The sequence below is a fragment of the Pseudomyrmex gracilis genome, unplaced genomic scaffold (assembly GCF_002006095.1).
Source record: "Pseudomyrmex gracilis isolate BER0280 unplaced genomic scaffold, ASM200609v1 scaffold_114, whole genome shotgun sequence".
Taxonomy (NCBI): Eukaryota; Metazoa; Arthropoda; class Insecta; order Hymenoptera; family Formicidae; genus Pseudomyrmex; species Pseudomyrmex gracilis.
This window is the reverse complement of record NW_018020698.1, coordinates 111,126-123,055: the sequence shown is the minus strand read 5'-3', so window position 1 is coordinate 123,055 and position 11,930 is coordinate 111,126. Positions and strand designations below refer to the sequence as shown.

Sequence of the window (11,930 nt, the reverse complement as noted above, 5' to 3'; positions counted from 1 at the left end):
TGGTTTTAATACAAACCGCATAATGCAATATAATTGTCAAAAAAACATTTTAATGCAAAAAACATTTCGATGACAAGTAGGCAAGCTAGTGTGTGATGCAATGTGATTGCCAACAAAATGTTGTCTCACTGCGAGCAGATATTGTGATTACATGTGCGGTACGGGATTTACATGACTATGCTCAATGAGCTCTGTGACTACACGACGAATCACATTAATTAAACACAACAGCTTTCAACACACGTTGTACAGACAGTTTGTTGTTTCACAAGCGTTAAACGACATTTATTATTTACAATGTATAAACACAACAACCACCCGTTATTATCGTCGATCGATCGTTATCGCAATATCCGTGTCCGTGAAAATATGTCCAAAGCTGTGTTGAAAATTTATGTTCTGTCAAGCTTGTGTTGTTGTTGTCGTCGTCGAGATCTTTCTCAGATGATAAGAAAGAAAAACTAGTTTGAAAAAACAGTATGTGACTCGTGAAATTTTTCTAAAAAACTAGCACCATGTCATAAAAGAGAAACAGATGATGAATTTAAAAAAAAAAAAAAAAATTGCCGAAAATGGTGCGCACAGAAATTAGAAATGCGTCAAAAATAGCAGCCACTCTCGGGGAGCGCGCACGGTGTTTTGTGAAACGAAAAACAAACAAGAAACAAAATGTTAAAAATTCATGGAGAAAAAGCCGCTGCGCAAAATTATATCCGCGGAAATGTACTCCGATGAGGCAAAAACTCTGACGGAGTATTCTTTTTCCGGGAAAAATTAATAAAATACTCTTTGCCGTGCGTGAACGTTGAGAAAAACAACAAGAGAGTAAAGAAGAAGCCTCATTCTAACTCGAATGGACGTGTGTGTAAACGTAAGTGTAACATGTGTGTATGTGTGTGTGTTCGTGTGTGTGTGTATGTGTGTGTAGAGAGCGATTTGGTTAAGTGTAGTACCATCTTCATGATCGGTGGCACGATAAGTGACTCCTTCGTGGCTATTGGCACGACCGAGTCTGTGCAATCTCGCCATCTGTTGCGCGACTTTGTACGCCGGTGGTTGACGGCACGGCGGCGTGCTGCTGCCCATGCCGGGTCGCATCGTGGTGATCGACGACGTCATGTTGCTCGTCATAGCCCCCATCGTCGTCATTATGGTCGTGGTCCCCGCGCTGGGCGGCGGTAACGGGGCAGGCATTCCTAGGCCCATGTTTACTCCCATCCCCGTAGTACCTGAAAACCCTCGACTCTCTCGATCTACTTTCTCTCTCTTTCTCCCTTACGCGCCGCCTCAACATCCTCCATTCCTCGCGGACAAAGCGACTTGTCATTGTCGCCGCCGCCGCCGCCGCAGATGCAGCCAGATGAGCGCGAAACAACATCCGAGAATGTAGAAACAGATCGCGATATTCAAACAACAATCATGCAAGACGATTACAAGAAATAAAACAAAAATTCATTCTGCGCTCGTGATTTGCATCTGCGAGGGGCGAGCGCGAGTTTCGAGAAAAACGCGCAAGACATTCTCTCCGCGCTCTACTCTTGCCATACAACCTGTTCGAAAGGGGAGGAAGAATAAGAAGCACCACCAAGATATACCGTTTCGTGTGATTAGTATTCTGAAAAGAACGCGCTCTCTCGGTTAGTGTTTGCTAATACACCACTGTGGAACACCATCGCGCGAAATGAATCAAAGATGCACTTCTAGACCACGCTAGAAGCGGACAATGTGACAGTACTGTGTGTTTTGTTTGTCACTAACGTGCACATCACAAACTCGCTCGACAGTTAAATAGCTGGACACAAGGCAAGGCAGTAAACGTCACGCACCAGAAGTCACTCAACATACACACATCGCTTTTCCTCAAGAAATAACAAAATTTTCGTCAGCAAGTCCAAAGAAAGCGCAAACTGTGTGAGAAGTTTTTTTTGTTATTTATTTATTTATTTATTTATTTTTTTTTTTTTGTAATTACTTGCCAACACCTCGATACGTCGCCTCGCATGCATGACTCGTACCAGTTTTTAGCATCAATACTTTAATGCGTTCCGTTCCAAGGATAAGCAAAGATCTACGCAATGACTTGCAATGCAGATGAAAACGTACACACCAGTCGCGGAAAGACTCACCTTGAGGAGTTGGGGGTTGGTGATGATGATCGTGATAATGTTGGTGATGGTGATGATGGTGATGATGATTGTGATTCTGATTGACAGGAAGCGGAGGTAACACTGCTACCGCGTGAGGGAACGGAGGTGCTCCACCTCTTACAACAGACCCTGCACCATACAGAGGCCACATACGACATTTTTTTTTTTTTTTTTTTTTGGTTTAACAAAATTTATAGATTTGCGCCGTTACTGATGAAAAATTTGAGTGAATTTTCGAATCTACGTGACACGGACGACACGCGACGAAATATAAACGTGTTTTGCGACTCGAGACGCACAATTGAGCGAGAATTGTAACGTCTCGCGTGTGATCAAGCGAGTGACCGATCGATTAAGCTGCGAAGCGAATTTTACAGAAGCGGCAGATTTTCAAAAAGCGGTTGAAAGCACAGCTGTTATGTTATTATTATTATTATTGTTGTTGTTGTTATTATTATTATTATTACTATTATTATTATTATTATTATTATATCGACGCGAATATATACAAAAGCGTACAGCGCGTGATGTTTAATAATAAAACGTTCAAGTCGCTGGCAATTTATTTATTCTAGTTATTTGCAGCTTAATGTTCGAGTTGCGTTTGAAAACAAGTGTGGGCCATGGGACATACGTCTCTCTGAATAATAAAAATTTAACGATCGAAATAGCGAACAAATTTGAAATATAAATAAATAAACAAAAAAACATTTGAGTGATTCATCAACGAATTAACAACGAAAACATCGTGACAGAAATTATAAATTTTCATAACACGTAACTGCCTGGTAACATAAAAAAAGACAGATAAATAATACCAAAAAAAAAAAAAACAAACAAACAAACAAATGATAAAGTAAATAAAACGACAGCGCGGACAAATAGCCAAGTAATTTAACATCGGCTGAAAATGTTTTTGTCGGAGAAACGCGCGAAGAGAGATTCGATTTTCGGGTCTCGAGCCGGTCCAGCGGCGGACCTCGCGGCGTAAAGAAACTACCGTCTCTCTTTTTCTCTACTAATCTACAAGTCTACGGTTCGGGCACAACAGGAACAGCACACGAGCACACTCCGAGTCACTAATCCGTTCTCTCGCTTCGCACTGTGTGTTTTCGTGTGTTGCTGAATTACGTACCTTGCAGAGCGGAGTGTCGCCTTTGCGGTGGCGGTGGGCTGCCGCCCGCTTCCACGCTGCTCCCGCTGTGGCTGTCCAGCTGAGTGCTATGACCACTGTCACTGCTCGTCACCGAACCTACGCACACGTCCCCAAGACACTTCTATCACTACACACGTTCCACAGCCGGGAGGGATTACACGTCCTGATGCGATCGCTAAAAACACGCTACCCACGTCTAACGCGCCACGTTCATTTGCCTCATTCATGGTCCGTCTACTCTAGATCTGGTCTCGAGAGTACGCAAAGTAACAGGCTACGCCTGTGATTGCTTCACCCCGCGCATTAATTAACACACGTCTTTCGCACACGTTTCTCCCTATCTCTTTTTTCCTTCGTCTACACGAAAAATGTTCTATCGCTTATACGAAGCGCGCAATCGAAGTGAATACCGTTTCATGGTTCGCGACTGTACGCCGTGTTAAAACGATAAATATAACAAATCCTTTACGTAACATTTAATAATCATACAATTAATTAATTTAATGTTTAATCCAACGTTTTTGTTCGCACATTGATTATCGCGACATCACGCAAGGTATATCTTTTTTTTACTTGCGATATGATTGTCAAAAAGAATTCGTCGACTGATTTTTCTTACGAGTCGAGTGCGTGAAAACAAACCAAGAGAACCGACATCTCAACACACACGACTTCGTATGTCCCATGGTACGACGGACTCCGAGACGAAGTCGCGTTTTGTGTTTTTTTTTTTTTACAGGATTATCTAAAGGATTATCTCGAGGTGTTCGTGACATCTGATCAGGAAAAAGCTCGCGCTACAGTAATCGGCGTACAAGATGCGTGTTCGTGTATAAGTGTACGTGTATATATGGATCAACTAAAAAAAGAAAAGAAAAAAGAAAAAACATAACATGGAACATTTATGAATTGCGTAAAAAACGGCTGTGCAGCGTGCATGATAATGATAAACTCGTTGCGAGACCTGACCAGTGTACTTAACGAGCAATGAAGGTGCATGACGAGGTGCGTCGCGAGATGCGTGTCTACTAATATATGTTTCAATTGGTTAACCATCTATCGATCTGTTCAATGTAATAATATAGAAAGTTATATATATATATATAAATATACGAAAAGCTGTCAAAAATTATATTGCAAACTTAATCAGCTTGGAAGGTATCTATTTGTAACGGACAGCATCTCGCCTCAAACCATTTCGCAAGGAGAAAATCGTACTTACCACTTGTTAGAGTTTTCCTTAACGGCTGGAGATTGCTCAGACTAGTCACGCTACTACTCTCCGCGCTGAGATCAACGGGAGGTGGCAGACTGGCGGGGGTGTCGCTGTGCGATCGCTCGTGCATCGGTACTCTGCTACCGGATCCTACTCTTCTAGGCGCACCTGGACTAGGCTCCAATCCAGTCGAGTGGAGACCCAGTCCCGGCACAGGTAGCGGCGGCGCACAGTGTTTGGGCTGGTACGGTCGCGTCTTGTGAGGATCCGACAGAGCCAACATCTTCCTCACGGCTTGCGGCGACGCTGCGCCAAATTTTGTACCTGAGAACGCGACGATCGACGCAAGTTATGAAACTTGCTTCAGCGTACTACTCGCTCAAGCATGTGTTTCCAGGTCGAACTTGTGATCAAATTGTGGCCAAGTTTGTTTTTGTTTTTTTTGGTTTTTTTTTTTTTTTTTGTTTTTTAGATTTACCGACCTTGTATACTCTTTCTGCCTTCGCTGGTGCTACTGGCGCTGCTGGTAGTCGACAAAGTAGGCGACGGATGCCTCCTTCCCCGACTGCCACCCAATGGCACGGCGGCAGCGACCGCAACTGCTCCCGCGTGCGGTTCGCAATCGACAGAAAGTTGATGCAGTCGATCTTCGTCCGTGATCACCTTCATGTTCGCCAGATAGGCTTTCACTCTTCGCACCATCTGCGCTTCCTCGAACATTTTCTTCGGATTTGGAGCGGCCGTGGATTTCTTTCGTCGTTTCACCGTTGCAGTTTGGCCGCCTTGTAAGTAACATCGCGAATGTACGAGTCGCACTTAAAAAAATTGGATGCAGAAAGAGCAATAAGAGAACGTGAGAAATTTACCTTGATTACCAGTAGTCATTTGATTCAGAGCAACCATCGCGGAACTCGGTGGCTGTCCGCCTCTCTCCAGCATGGTTAATAAATCATACGGTGAGGAGCACATGTTTGTCAGCGTTCTCACTTCCTTTGCGATCATTCGGAGTTTCTCGAAGTTTACCAGACCTTCAACTCTTGTGTCATTGCCGAGATGTATGAAGGTCAGATCTTTCTTCACAACTGGATAAAAAGGTATCTAAGGAGAAAAAAATTCAATTTTACAACACACGTTAAAGAGCGCGAATGTTAATGAATTATATTGTTTCCGAAGAATGACTCACTATCGGCGGTTGCGTTTGCTCGGACGCTACCAACTGTCGGTATTTACTCATGTTGCGACTGGGATCCATTAATTCCTGTAAGTCACTGAATAGTCTTTGATATTTGGTTGGCAGTTTTTCCCACGAAGCCCTTAATCTCGACACCGCCCCGTGGCCCAAACCGGAAACGATCGCAAACATAGAATTGAAGTTCTTGCATTCTTTGCATTGTCCTGTTTGGAAAAACAAAATTTTATTTTTTTATTGAACGATCGTTAACGCGCAATAAGCAAGAGAAGAAATGTGTGAATTTGACAATATACTCACGCGCTATCTTAATAAACTGCTTAATAATTTTGCTTCTGCGTACGAGATTGTGTTCAGAACAAACTTCCGTTACAACCCAAAACATTTCTCTGTTGACTAGTTCTTCAAACTGACTGAGCATGGGCACACCGTACCTGCTCTTCAACTCGAACAAATCATCCACATATTCCGTAGATTCAATTTGTCTGTAATAAAATCGCATTAGTACGAAAAAAAACAAACAAACAAACAAAAACGTGCAATTAAGTACGTTAATCGCGAGATCAAACTCATCGCGAGATTAAACGAAATATTGAGAAATTTCGAAAGTTACCTGAATATACTGAAGTCTTGTAAAGTTAGTTGTATCGCCACTTCCACGGCATTTAACTGCAAGAAGTGTACTTGAGACTCTCGAATAAGTTCCGGAGCTTGATCGTCGGCTACTAAAGTTTCGGAAATTCCGTTGGTCTTTAAGTAGTAGCGCGAACTTAACCCAATGCGTTCCGCGAGATTCTGCAACTGGTCCGGCAATCTACGTTGCTTAATCATGCCGCCCTCCCCGACGCTCACTTCCGCCAACGAGAAGTTAGAACTGCTTTCCGTTATACCAAATTCTTGCAGTGCGAGCATTACCACCTAGATAATAAATTAATATACAATTAACAAACAAACGTTGTTTTTTTTTTTTTTTTTTAATTGCAACACATAACGCAAATCTTCGCACCTCATGCGCCGTCGTTTCTTTGTGAATAAGAAGATACTTGCAGGTTTGATCGGCTTTATATACTTTGAGTACGTGTTCAGGATAATCGTTTGCTCTCAAGTCGTCGTAGCAATAAAGCGACGTAAGGTCCGGATTGCTCTTCGAGTGATACAGATTAGTCGTTTGCGTAAGTCCTGTTCCCGGTGGTGTGTGCGGTGGCGCAAGAGGATCGTCCACGTGTACACCGTCGCTGTTGACATTCGAAAAATATCTCGTGTTATCGAAGAGAGAGAGAGATTCACACACATAGATTTAATTATCTCGCAACATGCGCTTACTTGATCGTGTTCTTTGGCAATATGTTCATCTTCATAAGAGCTTTTTGCAATCGTCGCTTGGGTCCCAGTGTCATGAATCCCTTGTGCTCTTTTTTGGCGTCTTTACACGGCGACACGTTGTTGTCCGGAATTAACAGCGGTACTCCACCGATCATGGGATTTAACGGATTCACAGGCGTCATTGGATCCACGTGTGTCGATAACCTAACACGCGGATCCGACTGAAGTCTAGGAAGTTCCGGCTTATTTGCTCTGCCTCGGGGCCTCGGGGAATTCTCAGGCATTTGAAGCATTTCTTTGAAAGCTGCGCGAATGAGATAATTGATTATAATAAAATTCAAACATTTTTTTTTTATATACTGCTTCCGATTATAAAAATCTAGGAATTTGACTTACCAAGCAAGTTGGATTTAACGGTTATACTTAGATGCGTAGACGCTCTCAAAATATCGAGAGCCTTCGCGTGGTTTACGTGCTCGAAACTTTGACCGTTTACTTCCAAAATTTGATCGCCCCTCTTCAAACCAACATCCTCAGCCTTAGATCTCTTGTCAACTTTTGATATAAATATACCAAAACCTCTTTCAAATCCTCCTAAGATACTAAAATTTAGGACTTCGTCCCTGTTTGGCCTGGCTAGTGTTACGTTTCGCGTTCTCGCTTTTGCCGCACACGCAATATTTAATAACCTAAAATTGCAATTTTACATGTATCGACACATCCAATTTCGTTCCGTTCTTAGTCTTCTAATTTTTATTTGCGCACATATACAGTAATTATTATTTTTAACACAAACGTGTTAGATCATTACAATGAACAACTCGATTTTACCTTTGTTGTCCGAGCATTTTTTCTTTCTCTAGTCCGGCTTCGAATGCTTCTAAAAACTCCATCATTGCCGGATCAGTCTCGAAGTCGGTGAAATGATTGTTTACCCATAGCAGTACGACGCGAGCAACGCGATCCCGCACCTGCGATTGATCAAACCACTCCAACAATTGACTCGCGACTAACAAGGGACTGTCAATGAACGTTCGATGAGTCAATAAGAAATCTTCAACGTAAGTAGGATCTGTAATACTGTTTTCTTCTATAAGCTGTAACATCAAACGTTCCGGCGTTCCCCGAATCACCACGTGACCTCTTCGCGCGGCACCGTCCAAAGCACCACGTAATTCAGTCACCAGAATCACCCTTCCGTTCTCCTCGTGTCTCCTGGTATTCTCTTCGCCTTGATGCTGAATTCGAAAGTAATCGGCTTGCGTGACACAAACGAACTGACAATCGTCGCATCTACAAAAAAATATAAATTATAATATTTACGGTCTTTTTACGGTTGAGATACATGGCAAAAGGCAAAAATACAAATTACTAACTTTGTTCTCATAACTCCGCGATGTAACAATCTCTCCATAGTGGGCAAGATACCAAAGCTGTCTCCAAGGCCGAGTTGTTCAATTTCGCCATTGTTGTGCTCAATCTCGACAGCACCGTTAATCAAGACACTCCAACTGTCTAGCTCCTCGCCGTCATTTAAGACCACCATCCCGGCACGATCAACCACCGCGAACACCATTACAGCGCACAGTGCTCTTCTGACAGCCATTGTCATATTCGTAAATGCTTTCAACTGTTGGGTGAACTCCAGAAGAGTCTCTATGTCGTCTTCTGTTCTGTCAATTGGATCTTTTTCCAAACATTCTCGTACGGGATCGCGAACTGTTAAACTCTGAAATATATAAAAATCATCAAAGTTAAAACGTACATATGTAATAATACAATCGAATCTCGAATTTCAAGAGAAGAGCTAAAATCTTTGAGTTGTAGAAGTTTCGACTTATCGAAGTGTCTTTTTCCTTTCCGCGGAGCGGAAGGAAATGAACAAAATTTTCGTCTTATAGAAGTTTTCGAGTTATAGAGGTTTGACTGTATATGTAATCAGCAAACGTGCGAGACAAACTGTGACGCTTACATCCATGCTCTCTGCCAGATCTTCTTCCTCATCACTATCAACAATAGACTCTACAAGTCCTGAGAGATCCACCTCATCAGGATCCGCGTCTAATGAACTTTGTACAGATGTCATGGTGTCAGATCCACTGTATGCTGAACTTGTGTCACTCGAATGGCTGCTCCTGTTCGATTTCTGATACAGCTCCGGTCTGCCCGTCAGACCTTGAGAGAACTACAAAAACAAACATTTTTATTATTTACTTGATATTTCCATGTATTACATACACGTACATATATCCTCAAACATGTATAGAGTATAAAAACATTCTTCTAACATTTTCTATAATTTTTGGGAATGTTAAATCCCATTTTCTTTGTCAATATTAAATTTATATTAAATGTATTTGCTGTTATAGCTAAAAAAATATCAATAAAATCAAATCAATACAATTTTAAGACAAAGTATATTATTCGCAAATCTGTGTGTGTGTCATGAATCGAAAAAATTAAGATTACACAGAATATTCAAAAAATATATTTAATAAAAATAGAATTAGTGATAAAAAAAAGAAATACAAAGAAAAGACTTAAAACGTTGTACTAATCCAAAATATCTACTATCTACTATTTATACTATACACATGTTTGCTCCAATATATAAACATATGTTACAAGCTATAAAAATACAAAATGTAACAACAAACCAACATCCTCATCTGACGTAGCTCTTTTCCAAGAATCAACAACAAGAGTTTATACAAAAAAAAAAAAAAAACAATATCCACGAATAAACAGGAAGATCTACAGAGACGATTTATGATGCGGTTTCCGCATATCGACGTTTAGAACGATCGCCCCGAAGCGAGAAGTAAAAACAAATCATCGACGACGCCGCTCGTCCGTAGCGCGTAGAAGAGAAAATACCAGGAATGGGCGTGATTGGGACACAGGCTCCCATCGGCGGTTAAAGTTAGGTTAGGTCGCAGCGACATGACATCACGCACATGCACGCAGAAAGAGAGAGAGAGAGAGAGCGAGAGAGAGAGAGAGCGAAAGAGAGAGAGAAAGAGAGAATCGCAACGTCGAGCGCGCGCGGAGTTACATACGCTTCTTTGGGCACGCACGCACACAAACACGCACGCCCGCCCGTCACCCAAACAAAAACACCTACGATGCTCGTTGTCATGTCATCACGACGGCCGGCCGTGGTGTACACCCCCGTGTTCTCCGGGAACGTTTTCCGTCGAGAGGACGAGAATTTCCGGCAGAGACAACCAGGGCCATTTTGAGCTGTGTCTTCGAGAGTTGTGCTACTCACTTGGTACACGCCGAACGTGTCCATCGTGTCGACGTTGGACTCGCGCGATCTTGGATGTTCTGTTGCTATCGTCCCGTCGATCCGCGTAGCTTCTCGACGTGGTGACAATCACGACGAATCGCTCGCGAACACGAGCGTCCGCATTTTCCACGCGCGCTTCTTGGTCTTCCCTGATCGGCCGTGTAAAATAAATTTTTTCTCACTACGCGCTTCGAGAGAACGGCGACGTGCCGCAACGCGTCGCGAGCTTCTTCTCTTTGTACGCGCACTTTGTTGCTCAGGCAGCACGAAACTTCTCGTGACGCGTCCCGAAACGTGTTCGTCCCCGATGTCTGCCCTTCCGTTGTCGCCGTCGTCGCGGTCGACCGTCAACTTAGCGGACACACGGGAGTGCCTCTCGTCCCGCCCGACACCCTCGTCGTATCGTCGCTTGGCATTCTCTTTGAGGAGAGAGCGTAGGGTGGTCATGTGACCCGCCGCGCCGAGAGCGGCTCCTCAGGTCCGTGTCAACGGGGGGCGCATCGTGTCGGTCGATGGGGGGGCAACACCGAGCCACCTGTAGCTTCCGCGCGCGCAACGTCGCATTTTTTTCGGAGGGAATTTCAACGGGAATTCTTCTTCTTGTTTCAGCGCATTTCATCGGTAAGTTTTTTCATCGCTTAAAGTTTATCGGAACGAAAAAAATATAAGCTACATGCGTGTGCGTAAAAAAATTATATAGATTATTTGAATTTGCTTCTCGAGATACTACAAAGTAACGAATGATAATTACCGCGCAAACGAAAATTAGGAACAAAGTAAAATATTACGCGATAATGATCGGTGTGATGATTAGCGCTTACAATCAAGCAAATAGCTGAGAAAAAGAAAAGAGTCGGGTATAGAGCAATTTGCATACTCTGCTGGGAACGAGAATTTAAGCAACCGGTTCAATTTCTGATTCGTGAGAGACCGCTTGATGGGATTTGAAAAACGATTATAGAGAGAAAATTATAAATTTATTTTGCATGTGAGGGAATTATGAGGAATGTTTAAAAACACTGTCACACGCTTTTGTGTGTGTGTGTGTGTGTGTGTGAATTTCTCAAAATAATATTACACGACGTTATAATCCGAGACAGCGTACAATTTTAATTCGTTAATTTCTACGCTTTTGTAATTTAATAGAATTATTTATGCTCTCACAATTAAAACAGAGAACACAATATATTTCAGTTTTAAAATTGAAAAATTACAATATCTCTACATTTGAAAAAAATTAAAAAAAAAACAAAAAACAAACCGAGTAAAAAAAAAAAATAAAACGGTACTGAAAATTTAATATACAATAATTGCTCGAGATGTAGATACGCTCTTTTTCTCTCTCTCCCTCTCTCTCTCTCTCTCTCTCTCTCTTTGTCTTCCTCTTCACGTAGGGAGAAAAACAAACAACAAATAAAAATATTTAAACCTAAAAATAACCGTTCGCGACACGTAAAACACAGCCCACTTCGATTTGTTGTAATACCCACGCGAATGTCAATTCAGGCTGTGCAACGTCACGGGGAACGTTGCAAAACGCGCTCGAGAAAGAACACGCCGGCTGAGAAAGAACACGCTGGTCGCGTCGGTGCTCCCGATTAATATTC

The 11,930-nt window shown here is 42.5% G+C and overlaps 1 protein-coding gene across 11 annotated transcripts in view; it reads right to left on the bottom strand.

Moving 5' to 3' along the window:
- Positions 1-11,930, bottom strand: part of LOC109856330 (rap guanine nucleotide exchange factor 2-like) — a 71,552-nt gene that overhangs the window by 4,913 nt on the left and 54,709 nt on the right. For 4 of the 11 annotated variants that reach the window (XM_020431466.1, XM_020431459.1, XM_020431461.1 and 1 more), the window contains 15 exons: positions 9,004-9,216; positions 8,408-8,760; positions 7,863-8,324; positions 7,428-7,720; positions 7,032-7,335; positions 6,715-6,943; positions 6,322-6,626; positions 6,009-6,193; positions 5,703-5,914; positions 5,386-5,617; positions 5,002-5,301; positions 4,526-4,843; positions 3,283-3,399; positions 2,127-2,276; positions 954-1,229 (listed from right to left, as the gene is read on the bottom strand). In XM_020431466.1, coding sequence (XP_020287055.1) covers positions 954-1,229; positions 2,127-2,276; positions 3,283-3,399; positions 4,526-4,843; positions 5,002-5,301; positions 5,386-5,617; positions 5,703-5,914; positions 6,009-6,193; positions 6,322-6,626; positions 6,715-6,943; positions 7,032-7,335; positions 7,428-7,720; positions 7,863-8,324; positions 8,408-8,760; positions 9,004-9,216 — 3,949 coding nt within the window. The other 7 variants (XM_020431468.1, XM_020431469.1, XM_020431465.1 and 4 more) reach the window with 7 other exon arrangements.